Source organism: Pogona vitticeps, chromosome 2, assembly GCF_051106095.1.
Source record: "Pogona vitticeps strain Pit_001003342236 chromosome 2, PviZW2.1, whole genome shotgun sequence".
Taxonomy (NCBI): Eukaryota; Metazoa; Chordata; class Lepidosauria; order Squamata; family Agamidae; genus Pogona; species Pogona vitticeps.
In genome coordinates, this window is record NC_135784.1 from 242,159,008 (window position 1) to 242,186,495 (window position 27,488).

General features: G+C 39.4%; 2 protein-coding genes across 21 annotated transcripts in view; one reads left to right on the top strand and one right to left on the bottom strand.

Moving 5' to 3' along the window:
- AOPEP (aminopeptidase O (putative)) overlaps positions 1–13,163 on the top strand; it is a 234,245-nt gene extending 221,082 nt beyond the window's left edge. For 7 of the 14 annotated variants that reach the window (XM_072992325.2, XM_072992323.2, XM_072992326.2 and 4 more), the window contains one exon: positions 1,130–5,462. In XM_072992325.2, coding sequence (XP_072848426.2) covers positions 1,130–1,270 — 141 coding nt within the window. In that variant the 3' untranslated portion in view covers positions 1,271–5,462. Of the gene's footprint in view, positions 1–1,129; positions 5,463–5,553 lie in introns of those variants that run through there. The other 7 variants (XM_072992319.2, XM_078386164.1, XM_078386166.1 and 4 more) reach the window with 4 other exon arrangements.
- A 446-nt stretch (positions 13,164–13,609) lies between these two features.
- The window catches only part of FANCC (FA complementation group C), a 102,879-nt gene continuing 89,000 nt past the window's right edge, over positions 13,610–27,488 (bottom strand). For 6 of the 7 annotated variants that reach the window (XM_078386169.1, XM_078386168.1, XM_020803299.3 and 3 more), the window contains 2 exons: positions 24,935–25,132; positions 13,610–14,174 (listed from right to left, as the gene is read on the bottom strand). In XM_078386169.1, coding sequence (XP_078242295.1) covers positions 14,031–14,174; positions 24,935–25,132 — 342 coding nt within the window. In that variant the 3' untranslated portion in view covers positions 13,610–14,030. The remainder of the gene's footprint in view (positions 14,175–24,934; positions 25,133–27,488) is intronic. The other variant, XM_078386170.1, reaches the window with a different exon arrangement.

The following is a 27,488-nucleotide window of genomic DNA, read 5'->3' on the forward strand; positions in this document are numbered from 1 at the left end:
GCTGCCCATCGCCACCAAGTTCTCCTGCATGGCAGCACTGTGTGCGCAAAGCCTTTTCTAACGACAGCTTGCTCAGCTGTTTCCTGTTGCACTTCCCTTCTCTGGGTGTGCACACCCAAGGTATACGTACATACATGCCTGCCTACCCTCATCTCTGAAGTCAAGCCTTAGGTTGGAGAGGGAGCACACACGTTTGGCGAGTATCCCTTTAAAAATACTCAATTAAATGTTCGTTTCAGAGGAATGCAAACTGCAGTTAAAATGCCATGTGACTGCCACTTGACTCAAAGTCAATTTAACACACTTTCGTTTACACTGATGCATATTCCAAACTATTGCTTTAATGTAAATGAACCCTACGTTGATGAATAGTATCAAGGCTGGTGGTAGAGCTTCATGGGCACTTTTTGTACTTCTTGGTTGCAATAATGCTTCTTGAGTTTCCACACCCACACTTGAATGGGACCAAACAGAACACATCACATTAACTTCTTTAAAGTAGTGGTTCTCAAACTGGGGTGCCCAGATGTTCTTGGGCTGCAATTCCCAGAAGCCTTCACCATTTGCTGTGCTGGCCAGGATTTCTGGGAATTGCTGTCCAAGAACATCTGGAGACCCAAGTTTGAGAACCACTGCTTTAAACCATAGTATGCATGTGCAAAGTGCACATATGCACTCAGACAAAGCCAACCAGAATTGGATATTTCTCTCCCCCCTCTGCCCCTTTATATTGCACAAGGTTTGACCAGAAAGTACCCTAGACAAAGTAAATAGATTTGATGGGCCTTTCCTCCCTGGCTGTTTGTTGTTTGTAACCAGAAGAGCATACATGGGGGAGTGACTGAAACGTAAGGACATTGCTTAGTTTTTCAAGAGACAGTGTTGCAGAATGCCTACTGTGTAGGTGTAATTCTGTCTAGGTTCTTAAACAAAAACTGGCTGTAGGAGACTAAAAAGTCCCACCCTGGTCTCTGAGAGTTGAATAAATTGTTGTATTGTGGCATTTATTGAACATTTCACAAAGAATGTCGAATTGCAAATTACATAAAATCAGGTACAGTCTTTGTTATCCTGAAAACCATCACAATGGAATTAATTAAATTATAGGATTGTTTTCTTCCGTTTGCAGGCAATGGGCGTCTACCTATATGGAGAATTAATGGTGACCGAGGATGCAAAACAGCAAGAAATTGCTTATAAATGTTTTGCCAGCACCTGTGACCAAATGGATCCATCCTCAGCTAAAGTAGTGGCAGACATGTTATTCTGATGAGGTGATTCCCCCCTCCCCATTTAGATAGCTCAGATTTTAGCATGCTTCTTGGAGCAAATAGGGCTTAGGAGTGAATGAATCAGTTTATTTGTCAGGACTAAAATTTGCATCATGTGGCTTGCAAGAGCATTTTGGCAGCCACCGAAGAACCTTTTAAAAGGGAGGATGTTAAAAAGCTCTGCTTCCATCACTGGAGGCACACACATGTGGTTCAACAAAATATTTCAGTTTAAAGAAAGCTTGATCATGCAAGAACTGGCTTTGTTCCCATATAGCTGCCAAGATCTTTCATAAGCTTTCCAATTATTTTAAAAGTATGCTGTGGTCTTTAAATGCATGATATGTGTATGTATATAGTTTTAAGCATAGAAATATATCTACATTATTACATGTAGGTACTTCATTGTTCAGATATGAACCAAACTGTCCTTTAAACCTTGGGAAATCTCATGAGAAGGGAACAGTCAAGGCTGTGTTGCTGTCAGTCTTTGCAGTTCTAGGTGCTGATCAGCCATTTATTGCATATTAATTCTGAAACAGCTGAAGTCAGATCTATGGAATATGACTGTTCTGAAACCATTTCATGCTCAATTTTTATCAGTTCAGCGTGCTATCTGCATAGAGTAAGTACTGCTATTTAGAGTAGATTTCCCCCCTTTCCAGGATGGACATACAGTTGGATCCCCTTATCCATGGGATCACTATTCACTGATTCACTTGTCCACAGTCTGAAAATATTAAAAATATTAAAAGAAAAAAAATCCAGAAATAGCTATTTTCACATGTTTTACCAGAACCAGCCACTAGAGGGAGCGAGAAACTGCTATTCATACTTCTTTAGTGAACATTTGCTGTTATCCATGGTTTTCAGTATTCGCAGGGGGGCTTGGAACCAATCCCCAGCAGATATAGTGGTCCTGCTGTACTGATAGATTGTCAGTATGTTAGAGAAACCAGTCTTAAGCAAACCTAACTTAAAATTGTTACTATTCAGTGTTCAAATTATGTATTTAACACTACTATAAGCACTTAATTTTACTGCGAAATATTTCTCACCTCTTTGCCTTTTCTTGGCTGTCATTTTATGATATTTACAGAGGGTACTTAAAATTAGTCTGAGGGTCCTTGCCAGGACAGCATGCTTTGCATTTTTGTTCAGTAAATACTTCAATCCTTAGGGTTGTTGACAGAACGTAATTGAGATAGATTATATTTGGGAGAAATCAAGCTGTACTGAAATTCATTTCACTAGGAATTTAATAGTTAGGAGGAGATGCTCCAGTATCTATGTTGGTCTAATATAGAAAACATGTTTTGGTGGGATAGCAGGCATATGAGCCACTTCCCTCCTTGGTACAGATCAGTGGCACAGTTGTATTCAGTGATACAAAATCAGAACAAGCATTTATTGTAAGAATCGATTTCTTGTCCGTGTATGTAAGCATTGCAGTAACTGGGACCAAAAAGTAGCCTAGTCAAAACAAATAGATTTGATGGAGCTTTCCCCCCAGCTGTTTGTTTATGACCCAATGACCATACATGGGGAGTGATTGAAACAGTGTTGCAGAATTCCTACTGTACACAACTGGGGGAAGGTGTGTTAGTTTTGTTCACATAATTTTTATTTATGTGAAATGGTAATGAAATTTTCTATTCTGATTTCTTTTGATAATGCACCTTTAGTTTGGTATGTTATTCAGTACAAAATGAAAAGAATTAGCAAGGTATTTTGCAGTCTTCTTCATCTGTATGTTCAGATTGTTTCTTCAGAAAGGAAGTTCAAAAATATAATTAAAAAATGATTTTGATGCTGCTTGTGTGAGCAGTTCTTAAGAGTCTCCCACATTTTAAAAAGTAATTCAATGAAGTTTATTAATGTAAAGTGTTAAAGAAGTTAATTTGGTTGGTAAAGTATATGGTAACTTTACATATGATGTGCACTGTTTCCCAGCACTGATACGTGAAATTGGTTCCGGTTTGTCAAAATTGTGATCCAGGCTATAATATAGCATAAAAATAAAGCTATATTGAAAAAGCAGGATTTATAGATTCCCAGATGTTCGAAATGGATGGTTTTTACATCTCAAAGAGCTTAGAGAGTTCCTGTTTTGGTTGTTTGGGTTCCTGGCATGCTGATTTGTGACTTAAGATTAAAATCACATTGCCAGGGATTACCACATAACCATGACATTGGCTTCTGTGATTGAATCCATGATAGTCTCACTGTTGGGACTCCAGGAATCTACCCCTAAAAAGTATGAACAAGTCACTGAAGGACTGCCGCTGCTATTTTGACTATGTTCAAAGGAAGACAGCTCTAACAAGGTACAGAGCTTAGCTGATTGGTGAACAGTGATTGATTTCCTCTTTGTTCACAGTGGCTAAGTTCTGCACCTTAAGAGAAGTTGAGATGGAAAACTTTCCTAAAAGGTCAAAGTTCAGTTGCTGCTGCTCAGATAGTGTTAGAGCAAAGATTTGCATGGAATCTAGTTTGCAGATTGCAACAGATAAAGAAGTACCATGAGAAATCCAGATACTGTATCTTTTCTTCCTTTCAAAAATGAAAATAATTCCACATGGAGAAGCATCCTTGTTTGGCTACACTGGAGGGAGTAATCAAGTACTGGGAAAGGATTAATGTTTTTTCTTGGCACGTAGATTCTACTGTGATGTTAAATGTGTTGCATTTTGCGTATATAGTGTGTATTACATTTAAATGAAGGAAGCAACCCTTATGTGTCCAGAGTTGTCGTTTAGCTGTGCGGGTTGTTCATAATGACTTTTCCTTGCTGGCGCTGCCTCTTGCACCGGTTGCTGTTCCAGGCTGTGGATGGACCCGTCCTCCGGTGCCTACTGAGCTGATATCAGTTCTGATTTTACATACTGGCTCAGTTCAGCAGGAACAGGAGTCGAGCCCTAAAGCATAAAATAAAATAAAAGCAAAGCTTCTTTCCTAAGTACACAGACATCTGTGAAAAACCTAACCCTTAACTTTGTAATGGAAAGCAAAGATAGAACAGACTGTTACTTTGATGTGGACCACAAATACTTACATGGACTACCTACCCCCTTTTTGCAGGAGCTTTGCCTGCGGGTGGGTGAGATGAGGTATGTGTAGATTGTGTCAAAATATGATTACTCACAGAGAAAATGTAGTACTCCGAGTTCCTTATTCTGCCATTCAGCATACTAATTACCTTCAAAAATGGAGAACAGTGTGGTATTTAATTTTTTTTCTTGTCTTCTCCTTTCCAATTCTTAAAAGCTTCTCTCATGCTCACAGAATTGTTATATCTCCTCACACCAGTCTGATGATTTTTCTTTATTTACTGTGAAATGCTAGTCCCTACTGTCTTCTCAAATGGTATTCAGCCCTATGACAGATCATGTGATTTTCACATGCATATTAACTTCCAGTTGTGATCTTTTTGTATGCATTTATGGAAAATTAGATTCACATACATTTTTTCAGGAAGTGGGACACTAGAGATATCTGTGTCATCACTAGACTAACTTTTAGATATACACATTATTTCACTGCAACACAGTAATACGTTTTATCACTGTTTTCCTTGCAGAAAAGACCAGAGACTTAATGTATCTGCTAACCAAATGTTGGTGGTATTAGGATTTCCTTGACCCTGGACATAAAAACAAAAAAAGGATTATGTGAATGTAAACTATCACCTAATACTCAATTTATCCACTTAACTGTCTTGATTCATAATGAATTAAAGGTGCTAATCCAGGCCTGGAAAAAAAAATCACCAGACCTGAAATAATTGCCTTTATTTGAATAAGCATTTTGTGCTAATTTTGAGTGTGAGCAACTAGTGACTACTAAAATTTCTTTTAAAACTTTAATTATTTACCAATCTTAATCTTGATTGTTAATTGGTATTTTTATTGTTGTTTAACATTCAACCCATTGGGATGTTTCAAAAAAATAGAACAGAACTGGGAAAAAAACATGCCTGAATAAAATGCACTTTTTCTTAAGGTGAAACCTATCTGATAGGTTACATGTCAGATGTAGATAATTCTGCTATGAAATACAGATCTCTCTTCTAGGCATAGTAACAATGAACATATGCTATGTATATCATATTGCCCTGGATGAAATCAACATTATCACTTCTATAGTTGTAAACTTCAGCAATAATTTTTATAAATAAATTATTTCTAAAAATATTGTATATGGTTCATCTCTTTTACTTTGTAATAGATCTTCGGAAGTATTAATAGTATAAAACTTCATGTTCTTCATTGTTTTCTTTCAGGATATCAGTGGATGTCTTAATGAGTGTAAAAACAAAGTAAGAGAATTCAAAACCCTTCTGGCTGCACAAAAACCGAAGGAATATTTTTCTGCTTACCTATCTGTGTGGGGCACTCATTTATTGCACAGACATAATTTACCTTTTTTCTGCTTCCCAAACCTAACTACTACTTCTACACTCCAACTACCTGAATTATGCTCTGCCAGCAGTTCTGGATTTAGCCTTACCATTTTCAGAGAAAGCTGGAGTCATATGACATCGCATGGAGCTACATTCAAGGAAGTTTCCAATTTATTCATAGAAGAAGTTCTTGCTCTGTTTCATAGCAGGTATTTTGGTAAGGATTCAAGATGGGCATGAATCACTTCATGCCCCTCAGAGCACCACAGGTGCCACACATTCCCTTTCCCCATCACCCCAGCTGGCCCCACTCACCAGCGTACACACACTGCTCTTCTCCTTCTCCTTGGGCATTTGTCCTGACCCAGCAGAAACATCTACTTCAGACGAGGTGGGGCAGGGATTCTTGCCTTTGAGTGAGTGGCCATCAGAGGAGGGAAGCAGATGCTCCTGCTGAGACAGGACAAATGCCCAAGGAAGAGAAGAACAGCACACACTGGCTGGTAAGGGGGGAAGACGACCTGGGTGGGAGTGAAGGAAGGCAACATGTGGCGCCTGGGGTGCCATGACAACCTGGCATGAAGCAATTGATACCGATCTGTAGTAAGGGTAATGAAGGAAAAGTAAGCAATTTTCTTGCTTTTCTGTTCTGAAAGATACAGTTGTAAAAAAGAAAGTACACCCCTTTTGAATTCTATGGTTTTACATAGCAGGACATAAAAAAGATTGTATCATCCTTAGCAGGTCTGAAAATTAGGTAAATATAACCTCAGACGAAGAACACATGACGTTACATTGTGTCATGATTTATTTTACAAAAATAAAGCCAAAATAAAGAAGCCACTTATGAAAAACTAAATACACTTTATGATTCAGTAGCTTGTAGAACTACCTTTAGCAGCAATAACTTGAATCGTTTTCTGCATGACTTTATCAGTTTTGCACATTGTTGTAGAACAGTTTTGGCCCACTCTTCTTTGCAACATTGCCTCAGTTTATTGGTTTGCAGGCATTTGTTTATGCACATCTCTCTTAAGTTCCCGCCACAGCATTTCAATCCGGTTGAGGTCTGGACTTTGACTGGGCCATTGCAACACCTTGATTCTTTTCTTTTTCAGCCATTCTCTTGTAGATTTGCTGGTGCACTTGGGAACCTTGTCCTGTTGCATGACTCAATTTTGGCCAAGCTTTAGCTGTTGGACAGATGGCCTCACATTGGACTTAGAATACTTTGGTATACAGAAGAATTCATAGTCGGCTCAATGACTGCAAGGTGCTGAGGTCCTATGGCTCCAAAACAAGCCCAAATCATCATCCTTTCCCCGCTGCGTTTGACAGTTGATATGTTTGTGTTGATATGCTATGTTTGGCTTTTGCCAAATGTGACACTATGCATCAAACATCATTTTGGTCTTGTCCGTCCAAAGGACATTGTTCCAGAAGTCTTGTGGTTTGTCCAGATGCAACCTTTCCAAACCAACCATACTTGTTCAGTCTTTATCTAATTGTACTGTCCTTAACTTTATCATTTGACATCCTGAGGCCTGTAGAGTCTAAGATGTACGTAACTTTTGGGGTTTTTTGTTTTGTTTTGTTTTTTGCATTGCATGGTCTGACCTTGGTGTGAATTTGCTTGCAATCCACTTCTCATCCTGGGAAGATTGGCAACTCTCTTGAATGTTTTCCACTTGTGAATAATCTTCCTCACTGTAGAATGGTGCACTTAACATTGTTTAGAAATGGCATAACCCTTCCGAGATTGATGGGCAGCAACAGTTGCTGCTCTACAATCATTGCTGATGTCTTTCCTGGCATTGTGTTAATACACACCTGAATGTATCAGACTAGCAACCTGCCAAAACTTTGACTTTTCTGGTGGTGGTCACACTTGTTGACTCAAGGGCATTTAGTTAGCAGCACCTGGCTGCTACTTAGCCTTTTAATTCCTCTCAAAACAGTAATGATGTACTGGCTTCTCAATTTTGGCTTTATTTTTGTAAAATAAATCATGATGTGGTGTAATATGTCATGTGTTGTTCATTTGAGGTTGTATTTACCTAATTTTCAGACCTGCTAAGGAACAGATTATTTTTATTATATCCTAATACATAAAATCATAGAATTCAAAATGGGTGTATTTTCTTCTTCACATGGCTGTATAGCCAGAGAAAAGAAATGCAAAAAGTAAACAGTTGATTATTGCTGTATGAGAGTGCAGCAAATGATACTGGCAATTCTACAAATGACGACACCCCAAACAAAATTTTATAACTTTCAAACTGGGCTTCAACATGAAATTTGGCACAGTAGGAGTAGACAATCTAATGTTGCTGTGCCAACTTTGGTGACACTTGATTGAATAGTTTGAGAGTTATTTTTAAAGTATAGACATAATTTCCTTGTTCTGCATTCAGATACTGTATAGGTGACCATTTTTGTCAGCAGAAAAGAAACTGCTGAAATATATTCCAAATACCTTTTTTACCTTAAAAGAGCAGTAATTACCTTAGCCCCACCTTTTTTTATTTGCATCAAATCCACCCACCAATTGTAGAAACACTGATAACTTAAAATGGCTTTTTTCAAACAGGAAAAACAGCTATTTCATTACTGTTGAACATGCCAGAAACAATTGTTCACAAGCATTTGCTTGCCCTTACTTTCTGTATAGTTCTTCATGAATTGAATGAGGAGAGCTACAGAGACCTGGCCTTTGGTGACGTTGTTCTTCAAGGGCCAGGCACTGTTTAAGTCTCCAAGGCGCCTACGGTCTCTCCAGTCTGAAAAGTCAAAAATTCAACCAATGTTGTTATTGTTGTTTAGTCGTATCCGACTCTTTGTGACCCCAAGGACCAGAGCACGGCGGGCCCTCCTGTCTTCCACTGCCTCCCGGAGTTGGGTCACATTCATTTTGGTTGCTCTTGCTTTAATTAGCAAGAAGACTGGCTTTTCCTCCTATATCCTTTAGCTGTTTTTTTTAACTTAAAACATCCTATTGTTTCTTTTGAATTTTTCCCTTTTTTCGTCCCCACCCCCATGATTACATTTGGAATCATTATTGCTACCCAGTGATCTTGTGCTGGCAGAGCAAATCAACATTATGTTGAAAAACAGCCTTGAGGATTGCTTTGTGTTTGGGTGAAAAGAGATTAACTAATGAAGAGAGTCAGAACTTGGGATTTTCCCCTGCTTGGTGTCTGTTTGTGAATAGTTCAGCACAAGAGGGTATCCTGTAGACTGTTTTGAGTGCTGACATGGGTGTTAAAATTCAGGCTGCCTTTTGCTGTGTAAAGTCTGGCCATTTCCATTTGAAATTGTAGATACAGAAGAACATTATATCCCATTGATAATCAGGTTTTCTGAAGAACTGAATATATACGTATCACTATACAGGCATTGTTGACTTATTTTCCTTGTCATTTTTATTTGGTTCCTAAATGTATTAGTCATGTATTCAAGTTCCTTTATTCAGATATTACCCCTTCGATCAATACAGACCCCATACTGAAAAAAATGTAGACATAAACTCAGCACATTATTATCTGTTTTGATTATCCTTGTTTAGTTCTTTCTACAGTTAAAAACCCAATTAACGAACAGCTGCATAATTAAGGACAATTCCTATATATCTGGCAGCAATTACAAATAAAAACTTGGAACATAGCCCACAAATGCCACCACTTTAAAATGTTGTATTCTCTTTGTGTCATGTTTTAATTCCTCGTCAAAGAACATAACCTTTCACCTGACCAAAAACACCATGCCATGGAACACTGTTGAATCCACCCACAAATATGAGTGTGCCCATGTAACTGTGATGTGTTATGCTACGTGCCATTTAGTGACATTCACATTATAGTGATCCTAATAGAGGTTTCAATGTGAGATAATTAAGGAGTAGATACCAATCCTGCAACCTTAGGAGTTTCTATGGCTGTTGGGGAGGGGGGGAGTTGAACTCAGATCTTCTGAGTCCTAGTTCATCACTATCCAGTACATCACACACGGGTTCTTGATCAATATGTATACAAACTGTGGCCTTGTTTCTCCATGATGACTGTTTGCTATCACCAGGGAAGAGAGAAGTTTGCATCAGTTAGTAAATGTTAGTGTAGACAAAACAGACCATGGTTAATGGGACACAAATGCAAGATCTGCAAAACCATCCACTTGGAAGAAGAATCGTACAGGTTTTTAGAAGTAGCACAGCTCCTTCAAACATGGCCTTGCTGCACAAAACACAGAAAGTTGGATGTTGTGTAATATCCCAGTGAACAGTAATAATTTGGGAATACATAATAGCTGACACTTTTCACTCAAGTCTTTTTCAGATTACTGGGTTTATTGAGAGTAATAAATAGAACATCAGTAATCAAAAGAACAGGCAAAAAGGAAAATATATATAAACAGGCAAAAAGCCAAATCCTTAGCAAAACGAATTTGCCAAATTGCTTTCTTTTCCTTCCTTAGTGCTTAAATTATTATTTAAAGCAAGATGATAGTGTGGTAGGAACTACACTGCTGAAGCTTTGCTGTTTCCAGCTGAATGTGCATTTGGGGTTGCTTTGAGGTGGGGGCGGGCAAAGATTTCAGTCTTAGCCTAAGTCAGCTATACAATATTACCTCTTTAAAAGGACCCAGTCAGTTTGAGTACACTTAAGCCCTTCAGAAAGTGGCTCTAGAGGTTTTAACGCCTTTTATATAGTCAGATGGTTAACGGATGATAGCCAGAATAAGCAAGGGAAACTCTATTTTGGCATTTGATCTCAAATGGACCACCCCAAAGCAAATTCTCAGAAGCTCTGCTAACGTAGCATTTGAAATCACATCCATGAACATGTATTTTACAACATTCAGGATACACTTATAAGGGAAAAATACATCGGTTTTCAGGCATTAGCCAGTTTGTAGGTGAACTTAAATAGACCCATATGTTGATGTTACTGTGAATTGTATGCACTTTGTAGCACCTGCCAAAATGCTGTTTTTTTCAGTTTGCTGATGACTGCATGCACAAAATATATCTATCCCATATTTTTGCTCTACAGAAGTACCACAGCAGTAGAATACTAAGGATAATACATATACAGATTTAGATAAACTGAAAAAGTAACCTCCTAGTATGTCTGAGAAATGAACTGTAAAAGATCATAATGAAAAATCTGAAACAGGCAGGATAAATACATTTTAAAAAGAGGCTTATACCATATTTTTCCATGTATAAGACAACCCAAAGTATAAGACGAACCCCCCCTTTTCCTAACCCCAAATTAGAAAAAGCAGGGATCAAAGGGCTTCTTTTTTGCTAAGCCCCATGCCTTGGCAAAAGGCAAGTAAAGTGGCTGTCAAAGTGACTGCCGCTTTTCCTCACCGCTTGAGAAGGCACAGTTTAGCAAAAAAAAGGGGGGGGGGGAAGGGGAGCCGTTGCTCCCTTTCCTTTTTGCTAAGGCAGGAAGAGGCACCCGAGCATGCACGAGTGCTTGTTTGCCTTTTCCTCCTGCTGCCTCCACCACGGGAGGAGACAAGGCAGCGGTGATCGGGCAGATGGGGGGAGGCAGCAGTAAAAGGCACCAGAGCGTGTGAGAACGTTCCTTTACCTTTGCCTCCTGCTGCCTCCACCACGGGAGGGGAAAAGGCAGTCACTGAGCTGAGCCCGTCAGTCTCGCTGGAGTTGATGATCAGGCAGGTGGGGGGAGGCAGCAGCAAGAGGTGCCCCAGTGTGTGTGAATGCCCTTTGCCTCCATCTCTGCCTCCTGCTGCTGCTGTTGCCTCGGGGCCACCAGAGGGGACAAGCCGTAAGCTCTGGAAGAGGCAATTGGGCAACAGTGGCGGGAGCAAGAGGCACCCAAGCGCGAGCCTGCTTCCTTCCATGTATAAAACAACCCTCAATTTTTCCTCTACAGTCAACCCTTGACTTACAAAAGGCCATAGTTACAAACATTTCGACTTACAATTGATAGAAAAATATTGACTCGACTTGCAAAGTTAGATTCGAGTTACGAACCAAAAAAACCCACAAAATTTGAACTTTCAGTTAACCATTGGCCAGTGAAGAGGGTGCCTGTCTGCTTCCTTGCTCTTCCCAGTGTTTTGACAGTCTTCAGACTGCCTGGTATTGCCTGGTATAGTGCTTTACAGACTGTATTTTTTTTTTTGCCTTTTTTAAATTTTGGATTTTTAAAAGGTGTTCCCTCCCTCCTTTGCTGCCCCCTTTTTCCCCAAAAGGTGCTTGTATTTGCTTATCTTGATTGAAAAGGTGCTTTTCAAGGTGATCTGTTGTCTGAAAGGTGCTTGGTTTTTCCCAGAAGGTGCATGTCTTGGCTGAAAAGGTGCTTTTCAAGGTGTTCTGTTGAAAAGGTGTCTGTTCCCTTCTTCCCTCCCCCTTTCCTTTCCTTTTTTTAAACCTAAGTCATCTTAGATTAAAAGGGAAAAAATTCTACCCCTAGTAGTAGGAATGGATTAACCGGCTTTGCATTAGTTCCTATGGGAACTAATGATTCAAGTTACAAACCAACCCTCGACCTAAGAACCAAAAACAGGAAGAATGGATTAATTGGTTTTCAGTGCATTCCTATGGGAAATGCTGATTCGACTTACGAACTTTTCGACTTACAAACTTAATCCGTTCCGGAAGGAAGTTTGTAAGTCGAGGGTTGACTCTAATTATTTTAGGAAAAAGTGTTGTTTTATACATGGAAAAATACGGTAATTTATGTGCATGAGTGGACGAAACAGACGGCAGTTAGGCCAACATTAGACATCTTGGAGGTGGAAAGGACAAAACTGTGTGTTTCAATGAACGTAATCTACATGTATTAATAGCACCTTTGTGGTCCTAAGAGCATAAAGGCTGAAGCAGGGAAACATCAAGACTATATCACAGGACAAATATTGGAAAATTGCACCCATTTCTTTTCCCTTGTCTTTTTTTTCCATTCAAGAACTTGTGGGCAGATATTGGTGGTTGTGTATGTGTTTCAGTAACAACCAATTTACATACACAGACCACTGCCATATGAAGGCCAGAATCCTGTTGCTTACCACAGTACTAGAGCAGACCCAGTAAATCAATGACAATTTAGTGAATCAACTCCTCTTTAAATTCCATTGATTCAAATGAGCCTACTCTAGCTGCAACTCTAGTGTAGTATCTGCTTTAGCACAGTAAGTAGGTGTTCACTTACTAAATATCCACCAACTCAATGGGCCTATTCTAGTGCGCATTAGATAAGCAGCAGGATTTTGGACACTGTTAGGTATCTTTCACTTTTTATAGTGATATTCAGATCTTTTCATTGAGCTGTTTGCTACAATTTATTCTGTCCTTCAAAATGTAGATGAAACTTTCATTAGCAACATTCAAAGGAGGTCTCCAATGAAAGGCCTGTGAAATAGCCACAGAAATGAGAAAATATCCAAGTGTCGACTTTCTGTAAATAAATAGATAGATAAAGCAATGTGTTTCCAGACAGATCTATTCCTCTTCCCCCTTGAGACTTTTAAGCTGCAAAGCTGGAACATTATGACTTTATACACAATTTGTAAACTGGTCTGAGGTAGAGTGGTGTGCTATGAAGAAGAAATCAAACAAAATCCATTTCTGTACTGCAAAAGTTTTCTTGGCATTGCTGAAAGGTGGTCTGTGGTTCTAGGATGATCTATGGCCTACTTTGCCTCAGAAAATCTCACTTGCTGACAAATGCGACTTTAGCAAAATATACTTCTTTTTGAGCAGAGAAATAGAAGGAAGCAACTGGTCACTGATCACGCAGACATCCACTTCAAAAGGATACCTAACCATCACTCGTGATGAGGCTTATAACCCACAAAGTAGAATGTACAGAGCATTTCTTTTGGTCTGGAAACACTCCATAAATCATGTAACGTTTAAAATTTTTTTCTCAAGGCAAAGAAAGAAAAGAGTTCCATTCAACACTGACAGAGCACTTAAATTTAATACCATTGAAAAACATAAGGAAAAGCTTTCAGTGCAAATTATATGGGTTCTCACTTTGTGCTGCGTTTTAGATGGTAAGACCTAGACGTGGGCGGCACTAGGTTATGGCTACATCCTAATCAGTGTGCACAGTGAGGAAATTAGAGTAAAATACCACTTGTTACCATCAGATCATTAACAAAGTTTATCACAATATTTCTTACTTACTGTTTATACAAATATGAGACAGCAGGGGTAGCTTGAGGTTTCAATGGGAGGAGCACCCCTCCCCAACATTTCAGGCTTCAAGTTGCTAATGATACATCTTTCACACTTCAGGAAGAAAATGCCTAATGGGAAAGCTCCATCCATTCAGCAATTCTGATTAGTTACTGTGATTATTGGGCCAAACTGAATATTACTAAAGTCCACATTTTAGTTTCTGAAGGAGATCATTTGCTAGCGCTAGAATCCTTCGGTATCTCACTCCAAGTTGGCTTATTCTATTCAAAAGGAGAATAAGAAGACCAGTAATTTCTGCAATATTGTTGTCTCTCACTGCAAGCTGAAAGAAAAAAAATTGTACAAGTTCATTCAAAGATAAATAGCTTTGCTGCTGTGCACCAGTAGGAAGTTATACTGTTCACAATTCTTCTCTCCCTTTCTCCTTATTTCTTTTGGGATGTGAACCCATGCAGGAGATCCAAATACATGTAAAAATTTTAAATTTGGTTTTCTCCCAGTCCAAACTGTGTAGGGTATGTTGTTTATCCCACTGTGCCAAAGAATATTAATATAAAAATTCGCACAAAGTGTAGCTTCCCCCCAATATTTCTCTGATAGATTACTCCCCCTTATCATTGCCTCAGCCATATTCTGCAGAGTTTGGCCCCTTCTTTCAATAAAGGCATTCTGAGTAGGTGTATAGGGAGCGGCTCTCCTGTGAGTAATACCATTTTTCTTTAATATTGCTTGAAATTTGGCATTTGTAAACTCTGTTCCATTGTCAGTCTGTACCACTTTAACCTTTTTCCCTGTTTTGCGCTCTACAAATTTGAGCCATTTTTCAAACTCTACATGTACAGCACTTTTATCTTTCATGAGATAGCAATATCCAAACCTGGACTTTTGGTCTTGGATAGAGAGAATGTATCTGGCTCCTCCTAATGATGCACTTTTGGGTCCAATTACATCAACTGACACCAAATCTAATATATTTTTCACTTGTACATCACTATGTTTCATTATAGGAGCTTTCTTACTCTTGGCTAATTGGCAAGCTTGACAATTCACATATTCATTGCATTGCTTTAAATTAACTCCTACTGAGTTTTCAATTGTTTTTCTCAATGTTTTGTAGTTTGCATGTCCTAGCCTTTGATGCCATAAATGAATACAATCTTTGTGTATACATTTGTTTTCATAGACATTGTTAGCCTTAGTACAGTTTAGTCTATATAAATTATTTCTAGCATAGCAATTCAATTTTTCATTGCTCTTGCTAGTTATTACACATTTCTCCTCATAGAAAGTGCTAACAAACCCATTCTTTGCTAATGAACTCACAGAAAGTAAATTATGCTTCAAATTTGGAACATGTAAAACATCTATTGGTCTAGCAATATAAGGCAATTTCACTTTACCTTTTCCCAGTACCTTAGCACTAACACCATTTGCTAAGCATACTTGTTGGTTGGATACAGGTTGGTAGTTAAATATTAGCTGTTTGTTCTTACACATGCTGGCAGTTGCTCCTGAGTCGACAATCCACTCTTCTTCCTGTTCAGAGTTATAAATCTCCTCAGTCAGGCTTAGTGTTTCTCTCTTGCGTCTGGTTTGTTTTTCTTTTCCTTTCTTAAATTTACAGTCTTTCATCAGATGTTTTCTTGAGCCACAGGAAAAACAGCGTTTTCCAGAATGAATGCTTGCAGCTGTGTCCCCCTCCTCCTCACTTTCTTTCAGCTTATCACGTTGATTAGTGAGTTTGGAGTCTCGGAGCTGTTTGTTATCTTTTCTCTTTTGTTCCTCTTCCAACAGTTTGCTAGTTATATTAATTACTGTTAGCTCTGTTTGAGGAAGAATTACTAAATTGGTCACCAGCTGATCATATGACTCATCTAATGAAGACAGGATAATAAATGCTTCTTGTATTTCTGTAAATGTGATGTTCTTTTCTCGTAAGTCCATCAACATTGACTTCATTGCTTCTAAATGTTGAAGCATACACCCTCCAGCTTGCAGTCTAGTTCGGAAAAGTTTTCTGGCAATTTGAATCTGGCTTCCAACGTTATCTCTTACGAAGAGTCTCCTTAAATCCTCCCATGCCTGCTTTGCTGAGTTTTGGCCTCTTAGGTGGATAAGAAGACGGTCTTCTAGAGTTAACCCAATAATAGCCAGAGCTTTTGCATTTAGTTTCTTTTTCCTCTCATTTAGGACTGCTGGGGGATTTTCCACAATGTCCCATAATGCTTCCTTTTGCAATAGCAACTGAACCTTCTGCTGCCAAGTTGTATAATTCTCCCCATTCAACTTTTTTATGCACAGTCCAGCCATAGACATTTCGTTGGCCATTTTTACCACAGACTGTAGACCACACTACTTTGGCTCTCTCTGTTCAGCAGTTTCTTCAATAACTTCTTAAATTTATACCTGGATGCAGTCTGGTGCGCTGTCTGGGCCCATAACCAATTGACAGAGGTGCTGCGTTACCAGCGTTACCAGACTACGCCAGGGGGCGTAATGGTGAAGTGAACTGCCCAGAGATTAAACCAAACAGACACTGTTGTAGTGTTGAAGATATTAATTACAATAAAGTTGATATATACAGGGTAAATACAGCTTCTCTTGGTCTTTTACAGTCCTGGTCATACACAGTAGTTCTTCAGTTAGTAATGGTAAATTTACAGTTTCCAGTAACCAAATATTGTTACCAATATAAAGAGTTCAGCATCTACGAAGTCTTCTCCTCTCACCACAGAGATAGTCTTCTCCCAGGATCTTCTCCTTGCAATGCAGCAAGTCTTCATCCAACGATGCAGAATATACAGCTCTCAGCAACAAGATCACCAGCAACACAATAATACAACCACTACCCAACAGTCCAACTACCCAAACTACCCAACAGTTTGTCTCTGTAAGCTTGGCTAGCTTTATTCTTGGATCATCCAATCACATTGGTTGTCACACAGCTGCCTCAATCAACCCAGCTGTGCTCTCTTGTTATATGTTGCTTGACTAAATCTGATCCTGTAACAACTTATATACTGAATTGCAATGAACAATTCTTCAGGTTGATATTGAGACCTGTCAATCTCCTCCAATTGTTTATAGCAATTCTGTAACATATGTTTCTTACATAGTACATTGCCTTGAACATATACAGAGTTCCTTTATACATTCACATATACATTATCATTCCCAACATTTCACATGCTTTATTATGTTTAGTTGGCCCCAATACTTTTGTTAAACAATCAGCTTTATTGTTTTCTGTTCCACAGTATACCAGTTCAATTAACCCATTCTCTATGCTTTGCTTTACATTTTGGTATCTGATATCTGTGTGTTTGGATCTGCTTCTTACATTTGGTGAGTTCGCCATCTGTATGACAGCTTGATTATCTTCAAAAACCTTTATTTGTGTTTTTATATTTAATCCCAGATCTTGTGCCAATTGTTTGTAGAATACTAGATCTGTACACAATTCAGATAATGCTGCATACTCAGATTCGGCAGAAGACAACGATATAAATTTCTGTCTAGCTGTCTTCCAGCTTATCAAACTTTCTCCCAAATGTACAGTCATGCCTGATGTTGATCTTCTGGTTGTTAAGTCACTACCATAATTAGCATCGGCATAAGCAGAAATAGACAGTTCTCCCACTGGCTCTAAATTTAGCTTTTTATTTTGTGCCTCCTTTAAATATCTAAGTACTCTTTTTGCTGATTGCCAGTGCCTTTCATTTGGCTTGCTTACATTCCTTGATAGCAGGTTTACAGCTATAGAGATGTCTGGCCTTGACCATCTGCTCAAATATAGTAAGCTGCCTACCAGTGACCTATATACATCAATATCACATTCCGGGCCATTCATATCTTCTTTCTCAAACTCTATGTTCATTGGAGTTGCTGCACCTTTACAATCCTCCATTTTATATTGTTTTAGGAGTTTTAATATTTTGTTCTTTTGGGCTATTTTAAATCCTTTCTCGCTTCTTTCTATTTCTACTCCCAAGTAGTTACTTATTTCTCCCAAATCTCTCAACTTGTAGTGTTTCTTTAACATTTGGATTATTTCTTCAGCCTCTTTCTTATCTTTGGTGAATATGGCTAAATCATCCACAAATACTAATATTACAGCTTGTGTTTTCTCATTTATAAATAAACAAGGGTCAGCCTTTCCTTGCACAAAACCATTATCCTTTAAAGTTTTAGTTAAATGTTGGTTCCATTCATGGCCACTTTGTCTGAGACCATATAGACTTTTTTTCAATATCCAGCATTTGCCTTCTTTTTCAATTCCTGGTGGTATTTCCATATAAATGGTGTGTTTCAGGTCAGCATATAAATAGGCTGTTTCTATATCAACATGCCTGGTCATGAGATTATGCTTGGCTGCATAGGTTAAAGCAAATCTCAATGTCTCTGGTCTTAGAGCCGGTGCAAAAACTTGATCATAGTCGTTTGAAGTTTGTGCATATCCTTTTGCCACTAACCTTGCTCTATACCTCACATTACCATCGGCATCCACCTTCCTTTTAAATACCCATCTGGAACCAATTACTTTTGATTTTTCAGGCAGTTTTACCTCCTCATAAACTTTCAGTTGTTTTAATGAATTTAACTCCTTCTCCATTGCCTCTTTCCATTTTATTTGTTCCTTCTCAGGCATATTACATATGTCATTATATGTCTCTGGTTCAGCCACATTGAGACAGTAATAGGTCTCAGGCTTGTACCTGTCAGGAGTTTTTCTCTCTCTGCTTGACCTCCTAGGTAATTCTCTGTCCTCCTCTAGAGTTTCCCTCCTTTCTGAGTTGGATGGAATTTCTTTGTCTGATTGCATTTCCTCAGGTTCTACCTCTCTCTTAATTTCTTGCTCTGGTTGAGAGTCACTATCATCTGCACTATCATCACTACTCTCATTCCTATCAGGCAATTTAATTATTGTTTCTGGGGGTTTACATATTTTGTCCCAGTTACTGTGCTCATTAAAAGAAGCACTGCTACTTATTACAAGTTTGTTGGTATTTGGCAACCCAAACCTAAATGCTCTCCTATTTTGTTGGTATCCAAGGAAATACATCAACCTGGCTTTCTTCTCTCCCTTTCTCCTTATTTCTTTTGGGATGTGAACCCATGCAGGAGATCCAAATACATGTAAAAATTTTAAATTTGGTTTTCTCCCAGTCCAAACTGTATAGGGTATGTTGTTTATCCCACTGTGCCAAAGAATATTAATATAAAAATTCGCACAAAGTGTAGCTTCCCCCCAATATTTCTCTGATAGATTACTCCCCCTAATCATTGCCTCAGCCATATTCTGCAGAGTTTGGCCCCTTCTTTCAATAAAGGCATTCTGAGTAGGTGTATAGGGAGCGGCTCTCCTGTGAGTAATACCATTTTTCTTTAATATTGCTTGAAATTTGGCATTTGTAAACTCTGTTCCATTGTCAGTTTGTACCACCTTAACCTTTTTCCCTGTTTTGCGCTCTACAAATTTGAGCCATTTTTCAAACTCTACATGTACAGCACTTTTATCCTTCATGAGATAGCAATATCCAAACCTGGACTTTTGGTCTTGGATAGAGAGAATGTATCTGGCTCCTCCTAATGATGCACTTTTGGGTCCAATTACATCAACTGACACCAAATCTAATATATTTTTCACTTGTACATCACTATGTTTCATTATAGGAGCTTTCTTACTCTTGGCTAATTGGCAAGCTTGACAATTCACATATTCATTGCATTGCTTTAAATTAACTCCTACTGAGTTTTCAATTGTTTTTCTCAATGTTTTGTAGTTTGCATGTCCAAGCCTTTGATGCCATAAATGAATACAATCTTTGTGTATACATTTGTTTTCATAGACATTGTTAGCCTTAGTACAGTTTAGTCTATATAAATTATTTCTAGCATAGCAATTCAATTTTTCATTGCTCTTGCTAGTTATTACACATTTCTCCTCATAGAAGGTGCTAACAAACCCATTCTTTGCTAATGAACTCACAGAAAGTAAATTATGCTTTAAATTTGGAACATGTAAAACATCTATTGGTCTAGCAATATAAGGCAATTTCACTTTACCTTTTCCCAGTACCTTAGCACTAACACCATTTGCTAAGCATACTTGTTGGTTGGATACAGGTTGGTAGTTAAATATTAGCTGTTTACTCTTACACATGCTGGCAGTTGCTCCAGAGTCGACAATCCACTCTTCTCCCTGTTCAGAGTTATAAATCTCCTCAGTCAGGCTTAGTGTTTCTCTCATGCGTCTGGTTTGTTTTTCTTTTCCTTTCTTAAATTTACAGTCTTTCATCAAATGTTTTCTTGAGCCACAGGAAAAACAGCGTTTTCCAGAATGAATGCTTGCAGCTGTGTCCCCCTCCTCCTCACTTTCTTTCAGCTTATCACGGTGATTAGTGAGTTTGGAGTCTCGGAGCTGTTTGTTATCTTTTCTCTTTTGTTCTTCTTCTAACAGTTTGCTCGTTATATTAATTACTGTTAGCTCTGCTTGAGGAAGAATTTCTAAATTGGTCACCAGCTGATCATATGACTCATCTAATGAAGACAGGATAATAAATGCTTCTTGTATTTCTGTAAATGTGATGTTCTTTTCTCGTAAGTCCATCAACATTGACTTCATTGCCTCTAAATGTTGAAGCATACACCCTCCAGCTTGCAGTCTAGTTCGGAAAAGTTTTCTGGCAATTTGAATCTGGCTTCCAACGTTATCTCTTACGAAGAGTCTCCTTAAATCCTCCCATGCCTGCTTTGCTGAGTTTTGGCCTCTCAGGTGGATAAGAAGACGGTCTTCTAGAGTTAACCCAATAATAGCCAGAGCTTTAAAATTTAGTGCCCTTTTTTCTTCATCTAGGACTGCTGGGGGATTTTCTACAATGTCCCACAAGGCTTCCTTTTGTAGTAGCAACTGAACCTTCTGCTGCCAAGTTGCATAATTCTCCCCATTCAACTTTTTTATGCACAGTCCAGCCATAGACATTTCGTTGGCCATTTTTACCACAGACTGTAGACCACACTACTTGGCTCTCTCTGTTCAGCAGTTTCTTCAATAACTTCTTAAATTTACACCTGGATGCAGTCTGGTGCGCTGTCTGGGCCCATAACCAATTGACAGAGGTGCTGCGTTACCAGACTACGCCAGGGGGCGTAATGGTGAAGTGAACTGCCCAGAGATTAAACCAAACAGACACTGTTGTAGTGTTGAAGATATTAATTACAATAAAGTTGATATATACAGGGTAAATACAGCTTCTCTTGGTCTTTTACAGTCCTGGTCATACACAGTAGTTCTTCAGTTAGTAATGGTAAATTTACAGTTTCCAGTAACCAAATATTGTTACCAATATAAAGAGTTCAGCATCTACGAAGTCTTCTCCTCTCACCACAGAGATAGTCTTCTCCCAGGATCTTCTCCTTGCAATGCAGCAAGTCTTCATCCAACGATGCAGAATATACAGCTCTCAGCAACAAGATCACCAGCAACACAATAATACAACCACTACCCAACAGTCCAACTACCCAAACTACCCAACAGTTTGTCTCTGTAAGCTTGGCTAGCTTTATTCTTGGATCATCCAATCACATTGGTTGTCACACAGCTGCCTCAATCAACCCAGCTGTGCTCTCTTGTTATATGTTGCTTGACTAAATCTGATCCTGTAACAACTTATATACTGAATTGCAATGAACAATTCTTCAGGTTGATATTGAGACCTGTCAGGTCTTGACTTGAGAACTTAATCCGTATTGGAAGGCGGTTCTCAAGTCAAAAAGTCTGTAAGTCAAGTCTCCATTGACCTACAGTGCATTGAAAACCGATTAATCCCGTAACAGGCCATTTTTGTTCCATTTTGGTTTTTTTCTGGTCTGTAAGTCAAATCTCAGTCTGCAAGTCAAACCTAAATTTTGCAGCCAGAGAAGTCTGTAACTCAAAAAGTCTGTAAGTCAAGCCATCTGTAAGTCAAGGGTCCACTGTACATAGTTCCTTCTGCTGACAAAGAAAACCATTCAGAGCAACTAAAATGTTCAGATAAAAAAAACAGGAAAAAATGTAAAAGGCTACTAGTTTCTGAAAGCAAAGGTGCCAGTACACCGCCCTGACTAGAATTTATGTCCTGTCATTTGGATGGTAAGTCTTTCCCATAATCTAGTGTTCCCCTCCTAATACGTAGTACTAGACTACATGATCATTGACTCAATGATCAGCCCCTGATGAGAGGATGCAATTAAGCATATCTGGAGGGCACCTGCCATGGGAAGGCTTCCCTACCTCCACTGTGCATAGGAAAGTTATCATTAGAAGAAACTGGCATGAAGCACTTTGTGCCAGCTCATCCTAAGTCACGCATTCCCTGCTCCCACCCACCTCGCTGGCACTCCCACTCACCAGCCAGCCATGTTACTTGTTCCTTTTGCACAATCTTCCGGTCCCAGCAGGAACACTGACTTCCCTTCTCCGCCTCCTCCAGCAGCTGGCCACTCATAAGCAGTGCTGCAGGAATCCCTGCCCCAAATCCTCCTGCTGATGGCACGACCCAACATGAAGTGTTTTGTGCCCATCTCTAGTCATTACTCAGTAAAGAAAAAACTGAACTTCTATATTGTCTTCCAAAGGCATGCATTCCCAGCTTCAGCAATAATAGCTCTGAAGCACGGGGCCTGCTGAAATTAAATCCCAACAAAGACCCAGGAAACTGAACAATATTTGGACATGTATACTTAGAGAAACCACCGTGAATCATATAGAATAGCGGAAACAGAACATTCAAATCTATTCCTGTCTTAGTATCCAACCTATTTTCTCTTGGGACAGATTCTTACTTTATTTTTAATAAGGTGTTTTAGTGAGTAAGGCTGCCAAAGGACAAGTTATTATACTGAAAGTAGCTGAACAAAGTAAATAAATTTACTTCTTGAGGAAAAACATGCTAGCTTTCCTTGCTGCCACCTCACCCAGCCTTTGTCCTACTTATACATAGTAAGATTAAATACTGCTATCTTCAAAGCTCTCCTTAATTTTATACAGCTGTATTTATTAATCTGCCCCTTCTAGTAGAGAGGCCAGGACGTAACTCAGTTGTAAAGCTCTTGGTTTACATAGAAAAAGGGTCAGGTTCACTTTTTGACAACTCCAATTTAAATGATACCAATCAGCAGAGTTGACAAACATCTCTTCCTGAGACCTTGGAGCCTCTTGCTAACTGTAAAGATTCAGTCCAGAACCAACTCGACTTTATCCAAACAAATGCAGGAAAGAACAGAATCTTTTTTAAAAAGCTGGTACATCTGACATTTCTTCTGCAACCTTCATCTGTGTAAGATCTCTACAACTAGACAAGTAGTTGCAAGAAACTTCTTCTTCTGTCTGATTTTCATCTTGCCCACAAAGCAAGGGAACAAACAGGTACATGTGATTCATTTGCTTTCTTAATTTGCAGAAAATCCATAAACAAGGCTCTGTTTCAAGTCATGTAAAGTCCTGTAGCCACACTAGGCTATGTCCAGAGGAGAAGTGTGAAGGAGCGGTAGACCCAAAGGAGAAAGAACAGTGAGCCGTCCCCTCAGCTAGAAACGTCTGAGCAGAAAATATATGAGTAGGGAAGACAGGAGAAAACAAGGAGCTGAATGTAGAGGGGGGAAAGGGAATCAAAGGGAAAAGAGGAGAAGACTGAAATCTGCCTAGTGGAAAAGAGAGAGGGAGGAGGGGAAGAAGGATTAATTTTGCCTGTGTGGGAGGAGATAGGAAAACAAACTGGGAGGAGACAGTTCAATATACTAAGTGGGGGAGGAAGAAGAGAGGGAGAGAAGAAAGGAGGAGAGAAGGAGAAAGTTGAATATGAGACAACGTGCGGGTTGTTGGAAGATTTCCCTAATTTGAAGGTAGGAGGGCTGCTACCTGATCCAGATAAATATAAAGAAGACATCAAAGGAAGCCCTAGAATGGACGGTCGTGGTCTTCCCGCGGGGACAAGGTCACTCAAGGAAGGTGATTCAGCTGGACCCTTCCTTCAACCACCCACCAATGGAGGGAGATTGGGCCAGACACCCTTACTGTGGGACAATATGTGTGGTTCAGAGTGCTCCATTGAGGAAGCCCACAGATCGGGAAAGTTTTGGGTCAGCCCCTCAATGAACCTTGTCAATTTATAGACAGAATTATTGTCCTCGCAATTTGGACATCTTAGTTGTTTTGAACAGATAGAAGTTGTAGTAGATTCACCCAACGTTAAATTAAATCTGTCAATGTTCACAAAAAGACTGAGTCGTCATTTACCACCAAAAACAGGAACTGTTCCAGGTCTTTAACAAACCAATTCACAAGAAGCTAAGAGATATATACAGTGGTGCCCCGCTTGACGATTACCTCATTAGATGAGGAAATCGCTTAATAATGAAGTTTTTCCGATCGCTTTTGCAATTGCAAAATGATGTTTTAATAGGGAAAAATCGCTTCACGATGATCGGTTCCCTGCTTCGGGAACCGATTCTTTGCTTAACGATGATCAAAACAGCTGATCGTCAGGCTTTCAAAATGGCCACCCGCTGTGTAAAATGGCTCCCCGCTGTGTTTTAGGATGGATTCCTCACTTTAAAGGCAGTGAAAATGGCCACCCAATGGAGGATCTTCGCTGGATGCTGAGGAATTTCGCCCATTGGAAAGCATTGAACCCGTTTTCAATGCATTTCAATGGGATTTTTACTTATGCATGACGACGATTTCGTTCTACAGCGATTTTGCTAGAACGGATTATCCTCATCAAGTGAGGCACCACTGTAATTTTAGAGAGTTCAAGGCAGTGCAAGAAGGTCAGAGAAGTCTAGGAAAAGGTCAGTCCTCTTGAACAAGACAACACTACCTTGAATGCACACATCTCAATTCGAATTTATAAATTAAATCTATTTTTGCTCTAGGTGCAAGGTGTCACATAAGCTCTTATGTGTACATGTATAATTCCTCTAAACAAAGGAGCTTCCTGGCTCACAGATTATATTGTGCAAAATGATGGCCCATCTCACAGAGGAACTTCAAAAGCATAATGTCACTAGTAGTAACAGAAAAAAAAGAAGAGAAATACTTACATTGGCAAATTCTCTAGATATTGTGTTTCCATTATGGGTAAAGAGTAGAAAGCTGATAATCAGGTGCATAAGCAGCTGTTTGGTACCAGGTTGTCGAACATTTATTTTGCTGTTAAATATAGTCTGCAGATCTGTGATGGAAATGGCTGAAGCTTTTGACAGGACTATTAGCTGATCATATACAGATCTTGCTTCAACCTGTTGAAAATCATTAGAAGGAATAATGGTCCACATAAGAAATAAAAGTAACATTCCTTTTCATGAGTTTTGCTGACAAACACAAATCTGATGTCTCGTGTAAATAATGGGTGGGGGGTACAGACAAGGAGAGATTGTGGATCAGGAAAAGACATAAATAAAATAGAATGAAGATTTAAAACAACAAAAAACCCTTAGTCTAGAAAGGTTAAGCACTAAGGCCATAAGCCATGGTTTGACCTTTTTTTGTATAAAAGGAAATGGTGAAAGTCATAGAGCAGAATGAAAAAAGATTGTTATATTGTGGGAAAAGAAACAGAAGGCTCTTTGAGGACTCACTACAATCCTTCAGCTACAAATCAATCCCCCTGCAATCTGACCTCCTCTGATAAAAAATTCTGATATGAAATGATAGGGGGAGGGGGCTGGTTGGTTTCCTTCTAGTATTGTTTGCAAAGAATCTCTCCTGCCCCTTACCTCTTGCAACAGCCAGAACAAACAACTTCTGGAGCCAAAATATAAGCAGAACTTGAGTCTGTGCACTTAAGGAAATTATTGCCCAGATTGTAAGTTCAATTACCTAAAAATATTTGTTACATAAAAAGCACTGCAGGAAACAGAGAAGCAGAAAAACAAAGTAATACACACATATCTTTCTTGTCACCCATTACTTCCGGTTTTAAGCCACTATGATTTCCTTAATGTGACTTTTCCTCCCATTAACATTCACAGAAACATTTACAGGTTTAAAGAGTTGTATGTAAAAAAAATTCTATGTACAGTGGTGCCTCGCTTAACTATTACCTCGTTAAATGAAGAATCCACTTGACGATCAGGTTTTTGTGATCGCTTTTGCAATCGCAAAACGATGTTTTAATGGGCAAAATTCGCTTCCCGATGATCGGTTCCCTGCTTCAGGAACCGATTCTTCACATTACGACGATCAAAACAGCTGATCGTCGGATTTCAAAATGGCCACCCGCTGTGTAAAATGGCTCCCCGCTGTGCTTTAGGACGGATTTTTCACTGCACAGGCATTGGAAAATGGCCGCCCTATGGCGCATCTTTGCTGGACACTGAGGTATTTAGCCCATTGGAACGCATTGAGCAGTTTTCAATGCGTTTCAATGGGCTTTTTTATTTCCCTTGACGAGGATTTCGCTGGAATGAGTTATCCTCGTCAAGTGAGGCACCACTGTATGCCATTTTAGATATCTAGGTATTTAATTACTGATTATACTTTAGCCTATTAGCCCTCCCCGCTTCACTACTGAGTAATCAAATCAGCTGAGCTTTTCTGCTGGGACAAACAGTTTACACAGAATCACTGGTGTGGGAATCTGAAGTATCCTGCCTGCTCCAATTGGTGCTCGGATTGAGCATAAAAACTGAAGTGGCTGATTATCCATACTGCTACCCCAGACCTTTCCCACTGTTGCTGCATGGCATAGTTAGCCCTCCCCTGCCCAAAAACCTGCTCAGCTAGGACAAGGACAGCACCCATATTGTCCCCCCTTAATGTAACTGATGCATTGTGACCAGCTGAAGGCCTCTTGAGCCAGTGACAGTGGGAAGAATCTATGCAATTATTGCTTCTATAGTATGTTTCACATTTCCATTATCCTCACACTCTGCTTTCCTTTTGACTACCACCAAGCAATTTACCTACTCGTATGATGGTGAAGCCCTATCCAGGCATTCTTAAAGTGTGCATTCTCCTCAAGCAATGAAGGGAGCATACTTGCCCACTCTCATTGGTTTTAACACACAAAAAGATATTGAGTTCTTTGTGTGTTCTGGTTCATATCCACATGGCAGCCCCCAATTTCAGGCTTTTCCTTTCACAGGCTGAAAACAATGAAAATGAGTGGGGCTGGTGAGCACCCCTTAGTTCATGTGCAAAATACACCCTTTAGGGACATACACACAAAAAACTCTACATAAGTTCCCACTTCTGTCTTATAGGCCCAGGCCTACTCCCATCTATATGCAATTGTTATGTGTTGTCAGGTCAGAACTGATTTATAGTGACCCTAACAGTGTTTTCAATGTAAGTGAGGTATTCAAGGAGTGGTTTCACCAGTTCCATCCTCCAGTGAGTTTCTACATCACAGCCAGGGAATTGAATCCTAACCACTATACCACACTGGGTATACACCTATCTATAGAGATACAAATAAATAGAGTTATGAGAGTGCACTAGTGGCCTCACCCTGTTGGCCAGGCACAAGATGGTGATACCGATGCCATGACACTCGGAGCTAGGAGTCAGCCCTGTTGTCTATCTTTCGGTGCCTAAACTATGCACCTTCCTCCTTCTTGCACTGGTCCCATGAAAGAAAGCCAAAAGTTATGA